The 19,362-nt window shown below is 37.7% G+C and overlaps 3 protein-coding genes across 4 annotated transcripts; 2 read left to right on the forward strand and 1 right to left on the reverse strand.

The window, feature by feature from the left end:
* Positions 1-1,992: 1,992 nt before the first annotated feature.
* On the reverse strand, positions 1,993-8,473 carry LOC107560904 (nuclear ubiquitous casein and cyclin-dependent kinase substrate 1-like). 2 transcript variants are annotated; one of them, XM_016245194.1, is made up of 8 exons: positions 8,129-8,473; positions 5,585-5,634; positions 5,243-5,297; positions 4,915-4,943; positions 4,649-4,780; positions 3,588-3,755; positions 3,349-3,483; positions 1,993-3,202 (listed from the first exon to the last, which is right to left on the reverse strand). In XM_016245194.1, exons 1-8 carry the CDS (start codon positions 8,143-8,145, stop codon positions 2,901-2,903), a joined length of 888 nt encoding a protein of 295 aa, XP_016100680.1. In that variant the 5' UTR covers positions 8,146-8,473; the 3' UTR covers positions 1,993-2,900. The 2 variants fall into 2 exon arrangements, with proteins under 2 accessions (XP_016100680.1, XP_016100679.1); XM_016245193.1 differs by having other exon boundaries at positions 3,349-3,486; positions 8,129-8,471.
* Positions 8,474-8,547: 74 nt separating this feature from the next.
* LOC107560865 (NEDD8-activating enzyme E1 catalytic subunit-like) lies at positions 8,548-12,753 on the forward strand. Its single transcript, XM_016245138.1, has 9 exons — positions 8,548-8,607; positions 10,646-10,880; positions 10,993-11,031; positions 11,750-11,864; positions 11,991-12,071; positions 12,160-12,242; positions 12,328-12,408; positions 12,522-12,565; positions 12,662-12,753. The coding sequence occupies exons 2-9, from the start codon at positions 10,861-10,863 to the stop codon at positions 12,751-12,753; spliced, it is 555 nt and encodes a 184-aa protein (XP_016100624.1). The 5' UTR covers positions 8,548-8,607; positions 10,646-10,860.
* Positions 12,754-14,716: 1,963 nt separating this feature from the next.
* LOC107560878 (protein FAM13A-like) lies at positions 14,717-19,172 on the forward strand. Its single transcript, XM_016245152.1, has 7 exons — positions 14,717-14,774; positions 14,848-15,054; positions 15,162-15,339; positions 15,559-15,685; positions 15,884-15,942; positions 16,105-16,191; positions 17,977-19,172. Exons 1-7 carry the CDS (start codon positions 14,717-14,719, stop codon positions 18,026-18,028), a joined length of 768 nt encoding a protein of 255 aa, XP_016100638.1. The 3' UTR covers positions 18,029-19,172.
* The last annotated feature ends 190 nt before the right edge of the window (positions 19,173-19,362 follow it).

Genomic DNA, 19,362 nt, shown 5'->3' on the forward strand with positions numbered 1-19,362 from the left:
AACAAAGTACAAAATGGTCACAAATTAATTCTTAATTTCTGGTGATGATTTAATTGAAACAAGGCAACAAATTAAGTCGTGGAAACGAATTCTATTTTTTTTCTGCCTCTGCATGTCATGTGTGGGGCTTCATACAGAAGAAAGAAATCATACAGGTTTGGAACGGCATGAGGGTGAGTAAATGATACTCACTATGAAAAGTTTCACTTTTGGGTGAACTGTCCCAAAATGGTTGTCATCCTAAAGGTCCAGTCACACTAGCGAAATTTTGGTTAAAAATCTGCAAAATGTTTCCTTTTTTTTTTAAATGTCAGTAGTAGTGTAACAATGCATGAAGCACAGCTCACTCACACAGACGGTCAGCGTGGTGAATCTGCATGACCAACTTGAATACAACACAAAATCTGCATTAATCTTGAGCTCTCATGCAAAATTACAGATCACATGAATTCCTATTGAACTCTGTTTTATCCACAAAAATTCACAGAATAATAGTAAATGTGACAACCATTAAGTATTTTATTGTGCACTGCTGAGAAATCCCCTCAAAAAGGCTGAAGGTCATTGCAGGGGCGTAGCCATCATTTCAGAAGTGAGGGGGACAGAAATAATATATATATATAAAAAACATTACAATATAGCATTTCTGTAATCTATTTAACCTGCCAGTTAACAGTTTTTGAACAGTAAGATTTTTAATGTTTTATAAAGAAGTCTCTTCTGCTCACCAAGCCTGCACTTATTTGATCCAAAGTACAGCAAAAGCAGTAATGTTGTGAAATATTTTTACTATTTAAAATAACTGCTTTCTATTTGAATATATTTTAAAATGATTGCTGTGATCAAAGCTGAATTTTCAGCATCATGACTCCAGTCTTCAGTGTCACATGATCTTCAGAAATCATTCTAATATTAATCAGACTATCAGAATGATTTCTGAAGGATAGTGTGACTGGAGTAATGATGCAAAAAATGTAGCTTTGAAATCACTATAAATTACATTTGAAAATATATTCAAATAGAAAACAATATTTCAAAATGTTACTGTTTTGCTGTACTTTGGATCAAATAAATTTCCAAACGTTTCTGTTTTTCTGAAAACAACTGTTTTCATACAGCCATAGCTGGACGTTTTTGTCCATATTAGGAATTTCCTCACACGACTTTCGGCTTCGAGTATGAATGAAACATACACTGCACAGAGTGTTTAGCGCTCCGTGATGTTCATCTCGCCTTATTCTGGGTCCGAATAAAACATCAGATTATGCACAGACTATCCTGTCTCTTTGAATTTAAATCTATATTTATTCACACCGGCTCATTGCCAGTTTTCAATTTGTATAAAAGCAAATCTTGCTCAGCTGAACTCTTCCAGCAAGTTCTTTGCATCTTACATGCATGGAAACAGATAAAAGAGGAGTAAAAGAAAAACCAGTGTTTCTCTCAAGCTATTGCTTTGATTTCATGCGTGATACTATATTCAGTCATCCTGAGATGTACAGTATTGTTTATAAAAGAAAGTAGCATAGCTTAAGGAACCGTACGTCCATAAAACACAGCTGCACATCAGGGGATCAATCTTCTCTGATCTTCTTCAAACCTGTAAGAACTGTAAGAAGGAGCTGTGCTTCAACTATATTCATCCAGCACTTGAAGAAAACATCTGGATGTCAGTTTTTAATCTGAAAGAAGCTAGTAAAACATCATGATGTCATTTCCATTACAGTCTAACAAAAGTTTATGCTGTAAAAAAGTGAAGAACAGGTCACCAACCACTAGATTTCTTTAAAGATACATTTTATTTTTTCCTTGTAAAACAAATTTTACAAAAATCAGAATAGCGTAATTAAAACAAACATTTATTTGGGATAAATTATGATATAGACTGAAAGGCTACAGGTTAGGATGGAGATACAAGCAATAAAAATGGTCATATGCAGCTGAGAAAGCTATGGATGGTGTGCACTGAATTCAGCTCGTTTTTACCATTCTAATGGCTCGACGGACCGCTCATTTAAAAAAGGCATCTATAAGCGTCAAATATTCTTAAGAAAATGCACACATGAAGCATCACAGAGGTCAATAATAAGGTTTTCACTAGCTCACTTCTGACATCACTCATCCTGAAGGCTTACATCAGAGCCCGAGACTCCACCCACCGACGTACATGAAAGCATGCTAACCATGAAAGAGGTTCAATACAACCATAGAAAAAGTCATCTTAGTTCAAATGCTGACGGAAAAAAGCTGATTTACTAGACTGAATCAAGAAATAACTGCACGGAGAGTGGGAGAAAGTAGCGTACTAGAGCTATGTAACGTACAGTCGATGTAGCAAGGAAATCACGTGACCGAACTGCAGCCACAACAATCCAGTGCATTTCATGACGACAAGCGTATATGCTCATTATAAGCCTGTGGTTTTTCACTGGTCAACGCAGCTGGGATGAGATCATGTACATTAAAAGTCACAAAAATGGTTTGTTTGGGAATTAACAAGCAGTTGCGTTCTTTTCAAATGCATTTGGAAAAATTTTAAGGTGCCCGAAAGTAAACTACAGAGCCTACAGTATAATCTGCATTTTTTTGGGCAAATCATCTTCATCCTTTGTTATACATTGAAGGTCAGCTGTAACAAAACGGTTTCGGCAAAGCTATAATAATTGAAACATTGATAAATATTAATATGAAAGTCCGCATTTCAAGATTAGGCCAAACCGTACAGATTTAGGATAAGTCTGATAATACTTTACAGATTTAGTTTTTTGAGATATGGTATTTACAAGCTGAGAGACATAACAAACATCCAAAACACTCTTTGAGTATTGTGGGAATTAAATCCTACTGCTCCTCGTTAAGAAAAACAGATAACAGACACGTTCACCAGCAAGCGAAAGAGCTCAGTCTTCGCCTGATGGAGCTTCCTCCTCAGAAACATCGTCCTTTTCCTCTTTATCTTTCTCGTTCTCATTCTCCTCCTCCTTTTCACCGTTGTCATTGTTTTCCTCTCCTTCGGCGCCGCTTTCGTTATCCTGCGTCTTCTTGGGGGCAGGCGACTCCTTTCTGTCTTCCTCTTGCGCCTCGTCCTCTTCCTCCTTGTTGCTCTCGATATCTTCATCTTCGGCTTTAGGCGAGGCCTTCTTCACAACTCTCTTCACCTTCGTCTGACGTTTTCCTCTCCTCTTCTTGGGCCCTCGGGTCACTGGGAGAAGATAATTGACTTGATTACTGTAACTGTGACGGTTAAAGGCATCTGGAGGAAGTTCTAAATTAATTTGAGCAGGAAGCGATTAATTAGGAAGGTGTTACAGTAGACCTTTCTGATGGTAGGATTATTGGTGGCTTTACCTGAAGCCCTTATCTTGGGTTTAGGGGATTTCTTGTCTTTGCTTCTGCTCACTTTTGAGTTCTTCCGTTTGGGTCGGCCATAATCGCTGTCATCATCGTCATCCTCAGCCATGAAGTCTTCATCACTGCCTGAATCCTCTATGAGCAGAAGAGAGAAGTATGAATCAAAGCAACAAGTATCTCACTGTTAGCTAACGTCTATTTCAAATATTTTGACTCAAGTATAATACTCTACATACCCCCAGTGTAAACGTCACTGTCATCTTCCTCCTCCTCTCCCTCCTCATCCTCACTTCCTCCATCCCCAAGAAGAATCTCCCTCTGTTTGGATGCAGCTTTAGTGGCAGCCTGACGCACCTGCCGGCCCTTCTTCCTCACAACCTTACCATCATCATCATCACTGTCATCTGTGCGTCAAAAGAGCAGATGCATGGTTAATTAACACAAGCTGAAGGTTTGTTAACTCCGCATGAATATGCAAAATGCATAAACAAATCACAAACACAGGCATAAAAATGTTACTGTGGTTTTGCTTAAGTGAATAAAAGCAAGTTAATTAGAGTGGCAACATTACAGACGAGAGCAGGCTGACATTGTAAAGAGGAATAAAAGAACAAAATAGCATTTTAACAGCATAAAGAGCGAATGAAGAAAAGCATGTCATTTAAACTATTATTTACAATAGATATTGGATAGAATTTAATAGAGATATTAATCACTGCCTACTGACAGCAAAGTTTGTGACGTGGGATGTTTTTATTTAACATTATACACTACATTTTGTTACTTGAAATGAAAAGCTCTTAATTGAAATACAATATGAAAAAACCCTTATATCAGCTTGTTGCCAAACAAACTTTTCTTATTTTCATTTAGTTTAACTTGATGTGCTAAAATGACTAAAACTAAAGCTGAAATAAAAACTACAAACTATAGAGATATATTTTTAAAAAACTAATAAAAATAAAAGCACAGCAACATTATTACAACTTTAAATAAAATTTAAATGAAAACAGAAACACAAACATAAACTCAAAAAACATTTTTTTAAAGTATAAAAGTCTCAATGACACTAAAATAACACAGATGACCACTTGACGAATACAAGCCATTATTTTGATTTATCATATTTTATATAACATATTTAGAATTTAATGAAGAATCTAAAATATAAGAACATTTACAAGGCTGAATGTCAATCGTGCACAGAAAGTAGCTTACACCATTAATGTTATCAAAAATGACTACATGACTTTATGTCATGAATGAAGCATTCATTCAGTGTTTATGTTGGTAATACCTGCAGCCCTTTTCCGTTTAGCTGTTGTCCGTCTCCCCCTGCTGGCCTCTTTAGCATCAAAATCACTGTCACCACCATCATCCTCTTCTTCCTCATTCTCCCCATAGTCATTGTCGTCATCACTGAATTCCTCTAGAATAAGGGAATGAAAAAGCATTTTGACAGAATATTCAATAACTAAATAAAGTATTTAAAAAAAAATTATAATTAAATGTTAAATCCTAATATAAAATGATGGCAAAAAAGTAACATAAGAATTGACTTACTCTTGTGGTCCTTGATTCGAGAATCATCACTACATGAGAAGAAATACAGCATTTATTTTTAAGGGTATTTAAAATAATTCAGAGAAAATACATGAATTTAAATAAAACAGTGTGATGGATATGTATGCAGCTGATAAATAACATTTCAAATGGAGGAGCGCTAAAATAAATACATGCAAATGAGACAGCGGTGCTTAAACTGAAACATCACACTTTTACAACCACCATTTACAATTTTTTTGCTTTCATAAGATAGCAATCATTTATTACTATCTCAGATGCTACACATTAATATTTAACAATATAATAATTATTCAAACAGACTGACCTGCGTTTTACAGAGGTTTTCTCAGGCCGATCCGATTCTTTTCCATATTCCTCATCTGTATAAAGTCATTCAGTTGAATCAGGTTAGAAAACAGCACGACTTCAAAGCACATTCAACACTGCATCTACTAAACTATTAATGCAGCACGGTGTCATTATTTAACATTAATTAGAGCACTTTTTCCCATCATTTTTTATTTTGAGCATTTTCATGATTTTTCCAAACCTGGAGGAAAACATTTTTTAAATCTCCCTGATGTTTCCTGACTGTGGGAACTCTGTAAAGTGGAAACACAATGGTGATGTATGCAACAGGATAAATATTTGCATTAGAGGAGCTTACCTGCATCGTCAGACTCCTGGAATTGTGCATAGTCAACAACCCTTTTATTCCTGTGCACAAAGAACATGAAAAGTAAAGTAAATGACCCACAAGATAACAAACACACATTCAGTAGCACGTTTATAAATCATTTATTATCTATGAACTAAAAAATTAGTTCACTACAGGGGTCTTCAATCTATATGAATATTTTAATGTCACAATATTAATGCATTTACACGCTTCAGTGCTCACATTCCAATGTCAATAATCATAAAATAATAATGAATGATGTAGAGGCCTATTCTACATTGTACATTTTTTAATGTGAGAGGAACAATAAAACATTTAGCTCTGGTTGAAGTTGAGTATTTTTTATTATTATTAGCGATGTAACGATTAACCGCAAGCCGGTTGAAAATCGATTAAAATATGTGATGATTCAAATCGGTTGAGATGCTAAACAAATCACGATTCAATTAGGGGTAGGAGTTTATATGAATGCATGTCTGAGGGGAACTTACTCTCTTTAGAAAAGTTTAGATGGTATTTTTTCTTTTCATCTTGCCTCTGTATAATGCATATTAAAGTTCATAAGTGCAGCGCTGCTTTGTTTACAGCGGAAACCAAGGAAAGGGTTTAAGCGCCACCTGCTGGCAGAGAGTGAATCTGAGTCTCATTCAGCTTGTCTGCTGTTTCTGTTTCATGCAGATATTTTTTATGTATAGTTTCACAAAACTGAAGTCAAACCATTCTGTTTTTGCCTCAAATTTCGAAATTATACAATCTAATTTAGATAAAAAAAACTGCTCATGTTGCATGTATGCAGCATCTTTGTTTGGATCAATGACCCACAAGATAACAAACACACATTCAGTAGCACGTTTATAAATCATTTATTATCTATGAACTAAAAAATTAGTTCACTACAGGGGTCTTCAATCTATATGAATATTTTAATGTCACAATATTAATGCATTTACACGCTTCAGTGCTCACATTCCAATGTCAATAATCATAAAATAATAATGAATGATGTAGAGGCCTATTCTACATTGTACATTTTTTAATGTGAGAGGAACAATAAAACATTTAGCTCTGGTTGAGGTTGAGTATTTTTATTATTATTAGCAATGTAACGATTAACCGCAAGCCGGTTGAAAATCGATTCAAATATGTGACGATTCAAATCGGTTGAGATGCTAAACAAATCACGATTCAATTAGGGGTAGGAGTTTATATGAATGCATGTCTGAGGGGAACTTACTGTCTTTAGAAAAGTTTAGATGGTATTTTTTCTTTTCATCTTGCCTCTGTATAATGCATATTAAAGTTCATAAGTGCAGCGCTGCTTTGTTTACAGCGGAAACCAAGGAAAGGGTTTAAGCGCTACCTGCTGGCAGAGAGTGAATCTGAGTCTCATTCAGCTCGTCCGCTGTTTCTGTTTCATGCAGATATTTATATGTATAGTTTCACAAAACTGAAGTCAAACCATTCTGTTTTTGCCTCAAATTTCGAAATTATACAATCTAATTTAGATTAAAAAAACTGCTCAATTTAAAGCTGTGCAGCTTGACTGAAGGGGCAGAGGAGACAGGGGTGCCATGTTGGAGTCGGTTAATTGCCATGCCAACAGCAGCAGTGTGAGGAGGGAGGGACTCTGTGCTCGGATAGGGGCATTGAACTACAGGCCCTGCAGGTCAGATTATATTCACTGCCCACAGGACCACCTCAATCCATCATTTATACCGACGAGAACAGCATTCCCTCCCAAACTCGCATATTAAATGAAAGACACGGTCTGACAGATGAGAAACAACATGTTAATGTCACTTGAGCTCGTTGGCACTTATCAAACGCTAATGTTACGAAAACAACAAGCTTGGGCGCGTTTAAATATATATTTATCGCGAAACGTAAACACGTTTATTGATTACCCACCTAGGGGCCTTGATTTCTGACCTAAACCAGATCCGAACCCAAAGTGCATTAATTAAAAACAAGTTTGCAGGAGAAACGGCTGGAGTCGTGTGTGTGAAGTAATGGCGCGCAACGCGCTGCTCAAACACGCGCCGCTAAACTAACGCTAATGCTCACGGGGCTAACTGTGGAAAACACCTCAAACTTACACCGCAATACGTTTTTAGTTTAACGTTACCACATTTCCGCTAAATTACGAGATGGTCGTAAAGCGAGTGTTTTTTAATTTTGGCGACGACGGCTAGCTGGTTGTTTTTGTATAGTATTAATTAGCCACCAGCGTGAACTACTATCCCGCTTTTTTTATTTGATGCTGGATGCTTGCGGTTAGCACACGCACGTCTGGGGATGCAGAAACCGAGGTAGCCACGGTTTTCATGAAAATAAATCTATATGCGTGTAAAGAGATGGAAATCTACGTGTTTACGTGTGATTTTCGCTGTTTTGGGTCGCAATGTAAACACGCGTAGAAAAATGCTGGCTAGCCACTTAGCATTTAGCAAACATGGAGAGACCCACATACAGATCGCATCATGTGCGAACCTGCGATTGCTGTAAAGCAAGAGACCAACAAAGCGCGCTTACCTTGAAGGTCTCGCCATTCTGCACACAGGTTGAGAGACGTATGCTATCCCAAACTGCACGTGTATTTGAAATCCAAGGTGCTGGCTTTTGCAGCTGAAATCCAGGTGTCTGCTGCTGCTGGAAAGCGCTCTCTGTAGCACGGAGCTGTGCGAAACTATCCGACTGCAATGCAAACTGCACTAAAGACGAGCAAATGTGTGCGATCTAGAGCATGTGTTTGCACACCGCGTTGGTCTGTGTGGGTAGAAAATGGAGAAATGTTGAAGTATCCACAGGCCGGATTGACCTGGTTAAGCCTGCTCTCGTATAGTAGCTAACTAATTAGCTACTGCCTGGCCTGCCAGCCAGGAATCTTTTATGAGTAAAAGTGGGATGGGAGTCTGAAGAACGCAAGATGCCCGCAAAACAGGATTGGACGACCGCACTCAGCAACAGTCCTTTACTACCCACTCATTCACAACCAGAAAGATGGTTAATCAGTTGAGTAGATTATTTTATTTGAACTATTTCCAGATCCAGTTTAGTCAGATAATGTTATTACCGTGAGATAGTGAAACTAGACTCGTTCTATCAGTGTAATAAGCGTACTGAAGCTTTAAGGGTGTTTCCAATATCACCAGAGTAAAAGACACTTGGGCACATTAATTCTGATTTAAAGGGGGTTAGGCAAACTGAGAAATGGTGTGTGATGCAATTGTAGGAGGTTACAGGTGTGTGTAGGAGTTGTTTTATTTCAAAGACACATGACTTCATATTCATTAGCTATGCTATTAAAACACACAAACAGTGTTAACATGGCATAATCTAATTTCTTTAAGGTTTTCTTGATTATTAGCACAGTAATACATGTTTATTCTAGTCTGGGACTCAAACATCAGCCTCGTTGCTCAGTGCTGGAAATAGGTTAGGGATGAGAAGTGCTTGTCAGAGGGTCAGGGTACAAAAAGCATTTACTCACAGATAAAGAAAAGCACTTTGAGACAGTGTGAAAATCCTTCTCCTCACTGGTAGATTCATAGTTTGAACCAATGAAGGTTTAGCACTGGTATTTGAAAATCTAGTAACTAGATTTTCAAATACCAGTGCTAAACCTTCATTGGTTCAAATTATGAATGCATTAAAATATTTGGACATTTAGCAGAAAATTAAAATAAAACAAAAATATTTTGATAAAAAAAAAGATTCTTATAAGATGTGTCTTGTGATTATGTCATTAAAATATAATAAAGTTCTTAAGGGTGTTGAACTTATAAAGTTTCAGTTACTTTGCTGGTTATAATTTGTAACAATTTCAATGGGGTTGTTTTCTGTGAATAAACTAGCTTTGACATTCTGTGTGAAATAAAATCAATTAATTTAGAAGGAGAATAAATAAAAATGAAGGATAATTTAACAAATCGGCATTATGATATGATCTCAGATAAACAGAAGCATGTGTAATGTAGACTGTGTTATTGTGTAATAAATTGATATTTTGAATGAATTTTTCTGGGTTTGAAGCTCTTGTAAACATTAATCTCTGACTTAAAATTAAAATCAAACATAATCTTCCATCTAACACATGTAATACAATAATTATAAGATGTAATACATCAACAGTTCAATACTCATCTTGATATAACTACTTATGTTTGTTTCCATAAAAGTGCATTATATATTCATCTCTTCTTATTTTTCTTTTGGTCTTTGCTTGAAACAAAAATTGCTTTATTAATCTTAAGAATATCAAAAATACTGTTAATAGAAATTCTGAGAAATCATGCCACATTGGTAACAACAACAGCACATCTGACAGAAAAAAAACTATTTATTTAGCAGTGATTTTGCAAAACATTGTTACATATATCCTATATAGTCTATTGCAAAATTTGTTGTATGATTTGTCATAGTCATATTAAATATTTTTACAATTTATATTGGCTAATATAAATGGCTAATATTTTCACATGTTAAGAATATATATTCATCTCTTCTTATTTTTCTTTTGGTCTTTGCTTGAAACAAAAATTGCTTTATTAATCTTAAGAATATCAAAAATACTGTTAATAGAAATTCTGAGAAGTCATGCCACATTGGTAACAACAACAGCACATCTGACAGAATTTTTTTTTTTTTATTTAGCAGTGATTTTGCAAAACATTGTTACATATATCCTATATAGCCTATTGCAAAATTTGTTGTATGATTTGTCATAGTCATATTAAATATTTTTACAATTTATATTGGCTAATATAAATGGCTAATATTTTCACATGTTAAGATTATCATAGTTTTATGGATAAACCATTTTATTATTTTTTTGATTTTTAAAATTGAAAAATCTGGGCCTGTGACAAGGGGGGGGGAAATTATATGAATAAAAGAAAATAAACTATTAAAGGCATAGTAAAAGGTCCAGTCATTGTGATTTTCATGGTCAGTGTGTAAAATTAAAGTATAGCTTGATGCTGTACACAAGCACTGGTAGCATTTAGTTTTGTGCTGCATACACTATTTATATTCTTGTACCTTTTTCAGATAACCATGACATTTAATGTCGAACTGTATAAACCAGTGGCGCTGTGCTTCATCCCTCCAGCACATGCTCAAATCTGCAAAGAAAAAACATCTTTCTGTCAAATTAAATGGAGTTTGAAGTGGGTTACAGGCCTCCAAGTGGCGAGCATTTCGACTTGAACGGTGACAGATTCGCCGCCGCAAAGCAGGATGGGTAAGAATGGGACGCTGAAAGTATGGCGGATGGAGAAGAGCCGTAAGTGCCGCAGAACGAACAATGAGCGCAGATGAACTCATTACTAGATTATTACACGGATATGTGGTCGTGTGCAAGCTTGTTTGAACCTTCTCTCGTTTCTTCTTTTTAGGGAAAAGAAAAGAAGGAGAATAGCGGCGCTGACTGAGAAGTTAGTGATGAAATGCTAAGAGCTGGCTGCAGGTTTGAGGATTGCTCAGCATAGGGACTGAAAATTCATCCTGCATTTGACTTGTAAACAAAGCGGAGAAAGTAACAAGAATCTAATGATTAATCGGATTTTAATTTGTGAAGGGCAAGATATTAGCTGCACACATAATAGCATAGAAGTGTTATGCTGCTAGACTTGTTAATAACTTGCAACCTAATGAAATTTAGCATTACTCTGTCGTGCAGTAATGGTCTGTGCTCAGACAGAACTGTCATTATCACTTTAATTACGTCTGAGCTTTAGCTTTTTTCTTATTGTCGCATTCTTTTCGATATAAAACTCTTAAACCATGTCAAGTGTTATTCTAGTAAGTTCCAGTTTTTTATTTACTGTGCTGCATGGGCTACAAGTAAGAATACTGTATCGACAGCACTTAATAGCGCATTGACAGATAAACTATGTTCAGAAACCTCTGCATTTTGAAACATCTGCTTCACAATTAAAACAATGTGAGTCAAATGTTTGAAGATTCATGACTGGAGTGCAAAAAAGATTTATAGAGTACTTTTATCAAACATTTAATTGAGAAATCAGAGCCATATATATTTTTTTCTTTATTTTGGGTTGTTTAGTGTAGGTAATTATTGTTTTAAATTCTGGTGGTTGTTGCATGTGTCTTAAGTATATTTTGGTATTTTTTCATTTTGTTTTTTGCTAGCATGGCAGTTGAAGGTTGCAGTATTGGTGACTGGGATGGCCGCTGGAGTCATGTGCAGAAGTTCCTGGAGAGAACTGGCCCCTTCACACACCCAGACTTTGAACCTAGTGAGGAGGTGAGAAAAAAATTGCACAATTTTGCTTGCTCTTTAGTACTTTTATATTATTTAGTTAGTAATATATATATATAATTTTGTTTTTCAATTTCCAATTTTTTGGAAATTTTTTCCTCATCTTAAAAGACATTACAGTTTCTGTTGGAAACATGCAAAATCCTGGTCATTGGAGCTGGGGGTCTTGGCTGTGAACTACTGAAAAACCTGGTAAGGTCTCTCTATATATTTTTTCAATCCAGTCCCTGATTTTTTAACTTGGTGAAAACTGTTGATAATACTTTTGTTTTTTTTTAAGGCTCTGTCAGGTTTTCGTCATATTCATGTTGTGGATATGGACATCATTGATGTCTCCAACCTCAACAGACAGTTCCTCTTTAGGTATGAATTTGTGCATTTTAAAACGGATATCCACGTTTGTTGCCACCTACATTATTTCATTTTGTTTATGCCTAACGTCTTTAAGGTCCAAAGATGTTGGCCGACCTAAAGCAGATGTGGCAGCTGAGTTTATAAACCACCGTGTTCCTGGTTGTAATGTTGTACCGTATCCTTTAAAATAATGCTGTGACTATGACTTTACACTTACTGACGTGCTGAACACACATGCTTAACATCTCTGAATGAAACAAATATAGCATTTTCTTAATTTGATTTCAGACATTTTAAAAAAATTCAGGATTTTGATGCTTCATTTTATAGACGTGAGTGCAGATTTTTCATTATATCCGAAACCATATCTATGAAGTATTTATAGACTCTATGATCTGACCTATGAATATTTCTTCTTTGCCCTGTAGAGTTTCATATTATTGTTTGTGGGCTGGACTCAATCATTGCCAGGCGCTGGATCAATGGGATGCTGGTCAGTTCTGATACATCATGCATTTAACTTTGAAAACGGATTTGGATTTTATCAAAAGCCAGTAAACAAATGTTTGCTAAATAAAACATTGAAACTGCCAGCACTTTAAAACTACACTGCCCCCTTTCTAACCATTGACGGACAATCCACACAGTCATTTTATTTCCTCATCCAGCTGTAATATTTGTATTTACAAATATTGTATTTTTAATTATTACTCTGAATTTAATTTTATTTAGTTTTTATTTAAAATATCTTAAATACTTAATTTGTGTAATAAGAGGAATGATGTGCAGCCAGCAGGTCTTTATTGCGAATTAAACCCTGAAAGGTTTTTGCGTAATGCTGTAAAAGCACTTGTAACAATACTAAAATCATCTGTAAAGTAGTTTTGCAGTTGTAAAGCAACTTAAACTCTGTAATTTTTCTTTTGCCAATTAAATTTCATCGCAAATCCTTTTCTTCTTTGTGCGTTTTATTTTACTTAAGCCTACGCTTAGGGCTCATAGCTGACTAGTCTGTGGTTGTGAAAAGGAATATGCAGTATTGGAGTAACCATTATGTAGTCTGCCACAGTAGCTGTATAAGCCCTGACAGACATGTTTTGATTTAACTGTAGTTGGTGTACATCAGCTAATGCATTTACTAACAATGAGCAATACATTCGGTACAGTATTTATTAATCTCCGTTAACCATAGTTAATAAAAATACAACTGTTCATTGTTAGTTCACAGACAGCTTGATTTTAATAATGAATGAGTGAATGCTAAAATTAAACAGTGTTTTTTTTGGTTGTTGTTGTTAGTTTGTGAGCTGTAGTTAACCGGTGTGAACAAATGGAACCTTAGTGTAAAGTGTTACCATTATAGTTTTATTTCTCGTTTTGCTTTTGTGTCTTGTAAAATATGTTTTAAGTTAAGGTTTGCACATATTGTTTACGCTATTAAATTCATGTTTGTGGATGAATTTGACCTATAATAAATTCTTTGCTGAAGTTATTTAACATTCATTGGCAAATTTATATTTTAGTTGAAATATGAGAAAACTTCAATATGTAGCTGTATTCACTCTGTTGACACTTTTATTTATTTGCATCGCAGTATTATAAAATGTGCTTTAATTTAATTTATTTTATTTCAGAGTCTTAAATATGAATATGCACATTTAGTAATGTAATGAAACCGCTGGACTACTGGATATTAAGAATATTCTACATCAGTAGAGCGCAATTATGACGGGAGGAGTGCAGCAGGTATATGAACATTCTTTAGTAGAATTCTCTGTTGGGAGTTTTGGCGATTTGTGCGGTTGGTGTTTTTGTGCGTGTGGCGAGATTTTACAGTGATTTTTTCGGCTATTTTTCGGTTTTTGACTTGTTTTCGGACTTTGACTATCGGCTTTGGATTCGTTTCGTATTTTGACAATCGGTTTTTGACTCCCTTCTGTTTTTGACGCTCGATTTTTGACTCGGTTTGGACTCCCGGTTTTGACCCTTTTCTGTTTTTGACCCACGGCTTCGGACTCCCCTCGGATTGGTTGATGGCTCTGCCACTGAAAAAAAACCCCGATCCTTTCATGGAAATGGGAGCGATTGGTGTTTTATCAGTGTGTGTAAGTATGCGATATGCACACAGCAGATTACTAACAATGACTGCCCAGTAAATAGCTTCATAAAGTTTAAGAACATTAAAAAATATATTGGCAAATTTGCTTTAATTTTCAAATAACCAATTGTACATTTGTATTAGTGTACACGTAGAACACTATAATACATATGTTTCTGATCTATGCACTCTTGGATATTGAAATGTACACCTGTTATTAATAAAAACCCTTCTCATGCATGGTGTGCTGTGCAGTACAATTCTAAGTAAGTTACAGATTCCTGATTATTATTATTTTTTTCTACTGAACCTTCGGCTTGTGCAGGTGGAAACACCAAGAGCCGTGTTCGGTGTGCCCCTCATCAGCCTGAGGAAGAGCGGACGGATGAGGCAGGGTCTTCCTCTGGTGCTCACACACATAGTGGAGTTTGTGGAGAAGCATGGTGAGTGTTTGATAGTGTTTGTCAATTGTATGTAGTGGTTGTGTGTATTTGTAAAATGTATGTTTGTGTTTAGGTCTCAGTAAGAGTGGCCTGTTCAGAGCCGGCAGTTCAGTGAAACGCTGCAAGGAACTGAGAAAAAGTTTTGATGAAGGAGGCTTTCCAGAGTTTGACAGTTGGGATATTCTTACTTCGGCCTCCTTATTGAAAGTTTTCCTCAGGGAATTGCCTGGTGGACTTATTCCAGAGCCACACAGGACACAACTGCTGAAGTTGTTCAGGGGTAAGAGAAGTTGAGGTGGCAATGAGGGAACATTTTAAGTACTTGCTGCTCAACAAAACAGATTTATAAGATCCGACTCAGTCTTACTGAATCCTTGTATCTTACAGATTCAAAAAAGGAAGAACTGAATCAGGCTGTGAGGACTGTGCTGAACAGTCTTCCAGAAGAACATTTAAATGTCCTCTGCTACCTAATGTTCTTCCTGTCCCGTGTTGTTGCTGAGAGTCATCTAAATCTTATGACATCTAAAAACTTGTCAATAGTTTTTGGACCTAACATCTTTCAGTAAGTGTTTGTATGTGTGTATTCAGCTGATATAGTCTGTTCTTCAGAACACATTACAAAATAACTTAAGGACTGAGGTGTCTAGAATTACATGCACAAGTTTTCAGGATATAATATAAAACACAGAGACCTGTCTGATGGAGCTGTCAGTTATAAAATAAAGATGGGGTGTGTGGTGAATTTAGTAAGGTGACATGTATTTGTTATCTGCATGTGCAGCGTTCCTTTCGGCCCTACCATGGTTGAAGAACAGGGGCAGTGTAACGCTTTGATTGAGCACCTGCTGGACAACCTGATCCAACTGCTGCCAAACATGTACCCTCATGCATCCACCAGCAAAACAGCAGTGAGTTTATACTGCATTATAAATGTATGTTTCAAATGATGGTTGCATCTTTGTGCGATTGGGTTGATGAATTAAAGTCAGGATGTTTTTAACTATTAGTCATTGCTAGTATGTAAGAGTGAAAATAACAGAAAATTCTTTATTTTTTTATATATCTGAGAGATTGAAAATGTTTAGAAATGTGTTTGTGTGTTTGAGGAGGAAAGGGACTGGACTAATGAAGAGTGTGTCCAACAACTGCCACTCAAAGAAATAAGGTATATATGCTGAAATCACACACACACACACACACACACACACACACACACATACATGTGCAGGCACTCAGGATGGTGGTCATTATAGGTTTATTTTAATTCATTCATTGTTGCGTGCTTGTCAGTCAACATTCATGCTTGTTTTGTGTATGTATGTTCCAGATTAAAGCTTCCCAAAATTGGACGACTTGGGCGATTGAGAAAACGATTAAGAGGTTTTTGGAGAAAGTTGTGCTCATGCACTTACAGGTACACAGTAGGATCACAGCAGACAACATTTTTATGTTCGATTATGAAAAAGAGAGAGAAAGAGACTGATCTGGTTGTCCTGTGCATGTGTTCATAGGAAGTTAAAGGGGTCATATGATGCGATTTCAATTTTTCCTTTCTCTTTGGAGTGTTACAAGCTCTTGGTGCATAAAGAAGATCTGTAAAGTTGCAAAGACTAAAGTCTCAAATCCAAAGAGATATTCTTTATAAAAGTTAAGAGTCAACCACGCCTACCTAAAACGGCTCGTTCTAATAAGCCCCCACATGTGTATGTCACGATGTGGAAGATTTGCATAACGCCGTCCAAATGTTCACGCAAAGAAAGAAGGCATAACTTTTATTCTCACTGTAGTATTGTTGCTGCCGCCATGTCGTGAAGGCGCTGTGTGTTTCGTTGTGAAAGAAAAACTACTTTGTTTGGCCTTCCAAAAGAGGACGATATCGCTTCGTCATGCCTGGAGCTGATCCGTGCTGGTCGCTGAGGAAATACATCAACTTCACGCTGTGTATCGCCGGATCAGCTTTCACCGTGGACAAAGCGGAGTCTAGCCCGGGGTCGTCACATGTGGTTGCCGCAAGCCCGCTGGACGCTCCTTCGTCGAATCCGCCGGCCACGCCGTTCTCAAGCCCGCCGCCGCTCACTCTAAGCCGCCGGCCTCCGCTCACTCTAGGCCGCCGGCCTGAAAGTGAAACTACTGTGTTTGGCCTTCCAAAAGAGGACACAACTAGAAATCAGTGGTTAAGTTGTATTTACAACACTGTTCCAGAACAGTTCAACCCAAATATTCAGATGTGTGCAGCACATTTTATGGAGGACTTTTTCCTGATCCTGGTAGAGTAGACTACAATGCCGCCTGTTCTGACTCACAGACTGTAAGTAAGTTTTTTATATTAAAGAATTTGCCCCTGACTATTCAAACGCGACTTTTGAGCAGTGTAGAGTAGCACTTGTTGTTTGTCATTTCTCCGATCACAAATGCAGACATGGTTTTATGTTTACACGGCGCACAAAAAGACAGTATAAGTCATTATAATCAGTAATTATGTCCCCACTGGATGCAACAAATGCCTCGTTTATAATGGGTTTTAATGTTTTTGTCTCGTCGCTCCGGCCGGACAGGGCATCACAGTATGGTAAGGGGCGTAACATTTCCGTCACACGCTTGAGGTATTCGGGCCAATCACAACACACTGGATAGCTGGCCAATCAGAGCACACCTCGCTTTTCAGACCGATGAGCTTTGTAAAAATCTACGCATTTCAGAAAGGCGGGGCATAGAGGAGAAACAATAATGTACAGTATGTGGAAAACAATTTTTTTAACCTTAAACCGCATAAATGAATGTACAGCGCTCTCTCCCACCTTCAATAGCACGACAAGGTGCCCTTGAGCAAGGCACCGAATCCACAACTGCTCCCTGGGCGCCGCAGCATAAATGGCTGCCCACTGCTCCGGGTATGTGTTCACGGTTTGTGTGTGTTCACTGCTGTGTGTGTGCACTTTGGATGGGTAAATGCAGAGCACTAATTCCGAGTATGGGTCACCATACTTGGCCACATGTCACTTCACTTCACTTCACTTCATAAACACATTTCATTACACCAAATACACAAAATAATGTTCTTTTTAGCAACATCATATGATCCCTTTAAGAAATTACTATAAATAAGACTAGATGAGAGTAAGTTAACATTAAAATTATATGGGTGAATGTGTTAAGTGAACAAACTGCTTTCTTTCTTTTTCATTCCTTCACCACATAGCAGTGACATAGAGAGTGGAGAAGACTCTGGAGACCCAGATATAGGAGAATAAAAGACACTATAGCTTGTGAGGGTCACCACAAAACACTGGGGCCACTGCTAGACAGTGGGGCCGGGAAGGGCCATCAGAAGACACTGGGGTCGGTGAGGGTCACTGGAAGACACTGGGGTCGGTGAGGGTTACGAGAAGACACTGGGGCCAGTGAGGGCCACCAGAAGACACTGGGTCGGTGAGGGCCACCAGAAGACACGGGCCGGTGAGGGTCACCGTAAGACAGTAGGGTTGGTGAGGGTCACCAGAAGACACTGGGGCCAAATGAGGGTAACTGCAAAACACTGGGGCCAGTGAGGGTCACTGCAAGATAATGAGGCCGGTGAGGGTCACTGGAAGACACTGGGGCTGATGAGGATCACCCAGAAGGCAATGGGGCAGTGAGGGTCACCATTAGACAATAGGGTTGGTGAAAGTCATCGCAAAACCCTGGGGTCAGCGAGGGTCACCGCAAGACACTGGGACTGGTGAGGGTCACCACAAGATATTGGGGCCAAGTAAGGGTCACTGTAAAACACAGGGGTTGGTAAGGGTCACTGCAAGAAATTAGGGCCAATTAAGCATTAAACAGTAGTGCTGGGCTGGCAAGGGTTAAAGCAAAACACTAGGGCTGGTGAGGGTCACCACAAGCATTGGAGCCAAGAAAGGATCAGTGCAAAACAGTGGGGCCAGCGAGGGTCACTGCAAAATTCTGGAGACACAGAGGCAGGTGAAGGTCACCTGGTAGACACTGGGTCCGGTGAGGATTACCACAAGATAATGGTGCCAAGTTAGGGTCACTGCAAGACATTGGTGTTGGTGAGGGTCACCGCAAGTCAGTGGGGTCAGTGAGGGTCACCTGTAAGGCACTGGGGCAGGTGAGGGTCACCACAAAGGCACTGGGAGGGTCACAGCAGGACATTGGGGCAACTGAGGGTCACTGCAAAGACACTGGGGCCGGTGAGGATCATCACACAACACAGCACTGGTGCTAGTGAGGGTCACCACTCACCACCAAGACATTGAGTCCAGTGAGGGTCACTGAAAGACAATGGGGCATGTGAAGGGCACTGGAGATGGTGAGAGAAGATGGCAAGTTTGATTATGAAGACACAGACGTGACAGATGCTGATGTTGCTGACACAAATAAAGCTTCAATCAGTTAGTGACTCTTTTTTTTTTTTTTCTTGATTAAGTCTGAACACAGTCTTTAGTTTTTGGTTGTCCAGACAAGTTGCATGTATAAAATTTTAAATTTAGCAGAAGCCAAAATTCTGCACTTAAATGTTAAGCTTTTTACATGTACTCCAAAATAAACAGGTATTTTTTTTATAATTTATATTTATAATAAATCT

Source organism: Sinocyclocheilus grahami, unplaced genomic scaffold (genome assembly GCF_001515645.1).
Source record: "Sinocyclocheilus grahami isolate Dianchi unplaced genomic scaffold, SAMN03320097.WGS_v1.1 scaffold747.1, whole genome shotgun sequence".
Classification (NCBI taxonomy): Eukaryota; Metazoa; Chordata; class Actinopteri; order Cypriniformes; family Cyprinidae; genus Sinocyclocheilus; species Sinocyclocheilus grahami.

Excerpts from the sequence above, each read along its gene's own strand:
- LOC107560904 (XM_016245193.1), bottom strand. Across the intron at positions 3,756-4,648 it reads TAAACGGAAAAGGGCTGCAG|ATGACAGTGATGATGATGAT; the intron begins GTATTACCAACA and ends TTTGACGCACAG. Across the intron at positions 3,487-3,587 it reads CAGTGACGTTTACACTGGGG|AGGATTCAGGCAGTGATGAA; the intron begins GTATGTAGAGTA and ends TTCTGCTCATAG.
- LOC107560865 (XM_016245138.1), top strand. The coding sequence starts at position 10,861 with ATGGCGGATGGAGAAGAGCC. Across the intron at positions 11,032-11,749 it reads ATAGCGGCGCTGACTGAGAA|CATGGCAGTTGAAGGTTGCA; the intron begins GTTAGTGATGAA and ends GTTTTTTGCTAG. Across the intron at positions 11,865-11,990 it reads ACTTTGAACCTAGTGAGGAG|ACATTACAGTTTCTGTTGGA; the intron begins GTGAGAAAAAAA and ends TCATCTTAAAAG.
- LOC107560878 (XM_016245152.1), top strand. The coding sequence starts at position 14,717 with ATGAGGCAGGGTCTTCCTCTGGTGCTCACACACATAGTGGAGTTTGTG. Across the intron at positions 15,055-15,161 it reads ACTGCTGAAGTTGTTCAGGG|ATTCAAAAAAGGAAGAACTG; the intron begins GTAAGAGAAGTT and ends TGTATCTTACAG. Across the intron at positions 15,686-15,883 it reads CATCCACCAGCAAAACAGCA|GAGGAAAGGGACTGGACTAA; the intron begins GTGAGTTTATAC and ends TGTGTGTTTGAG.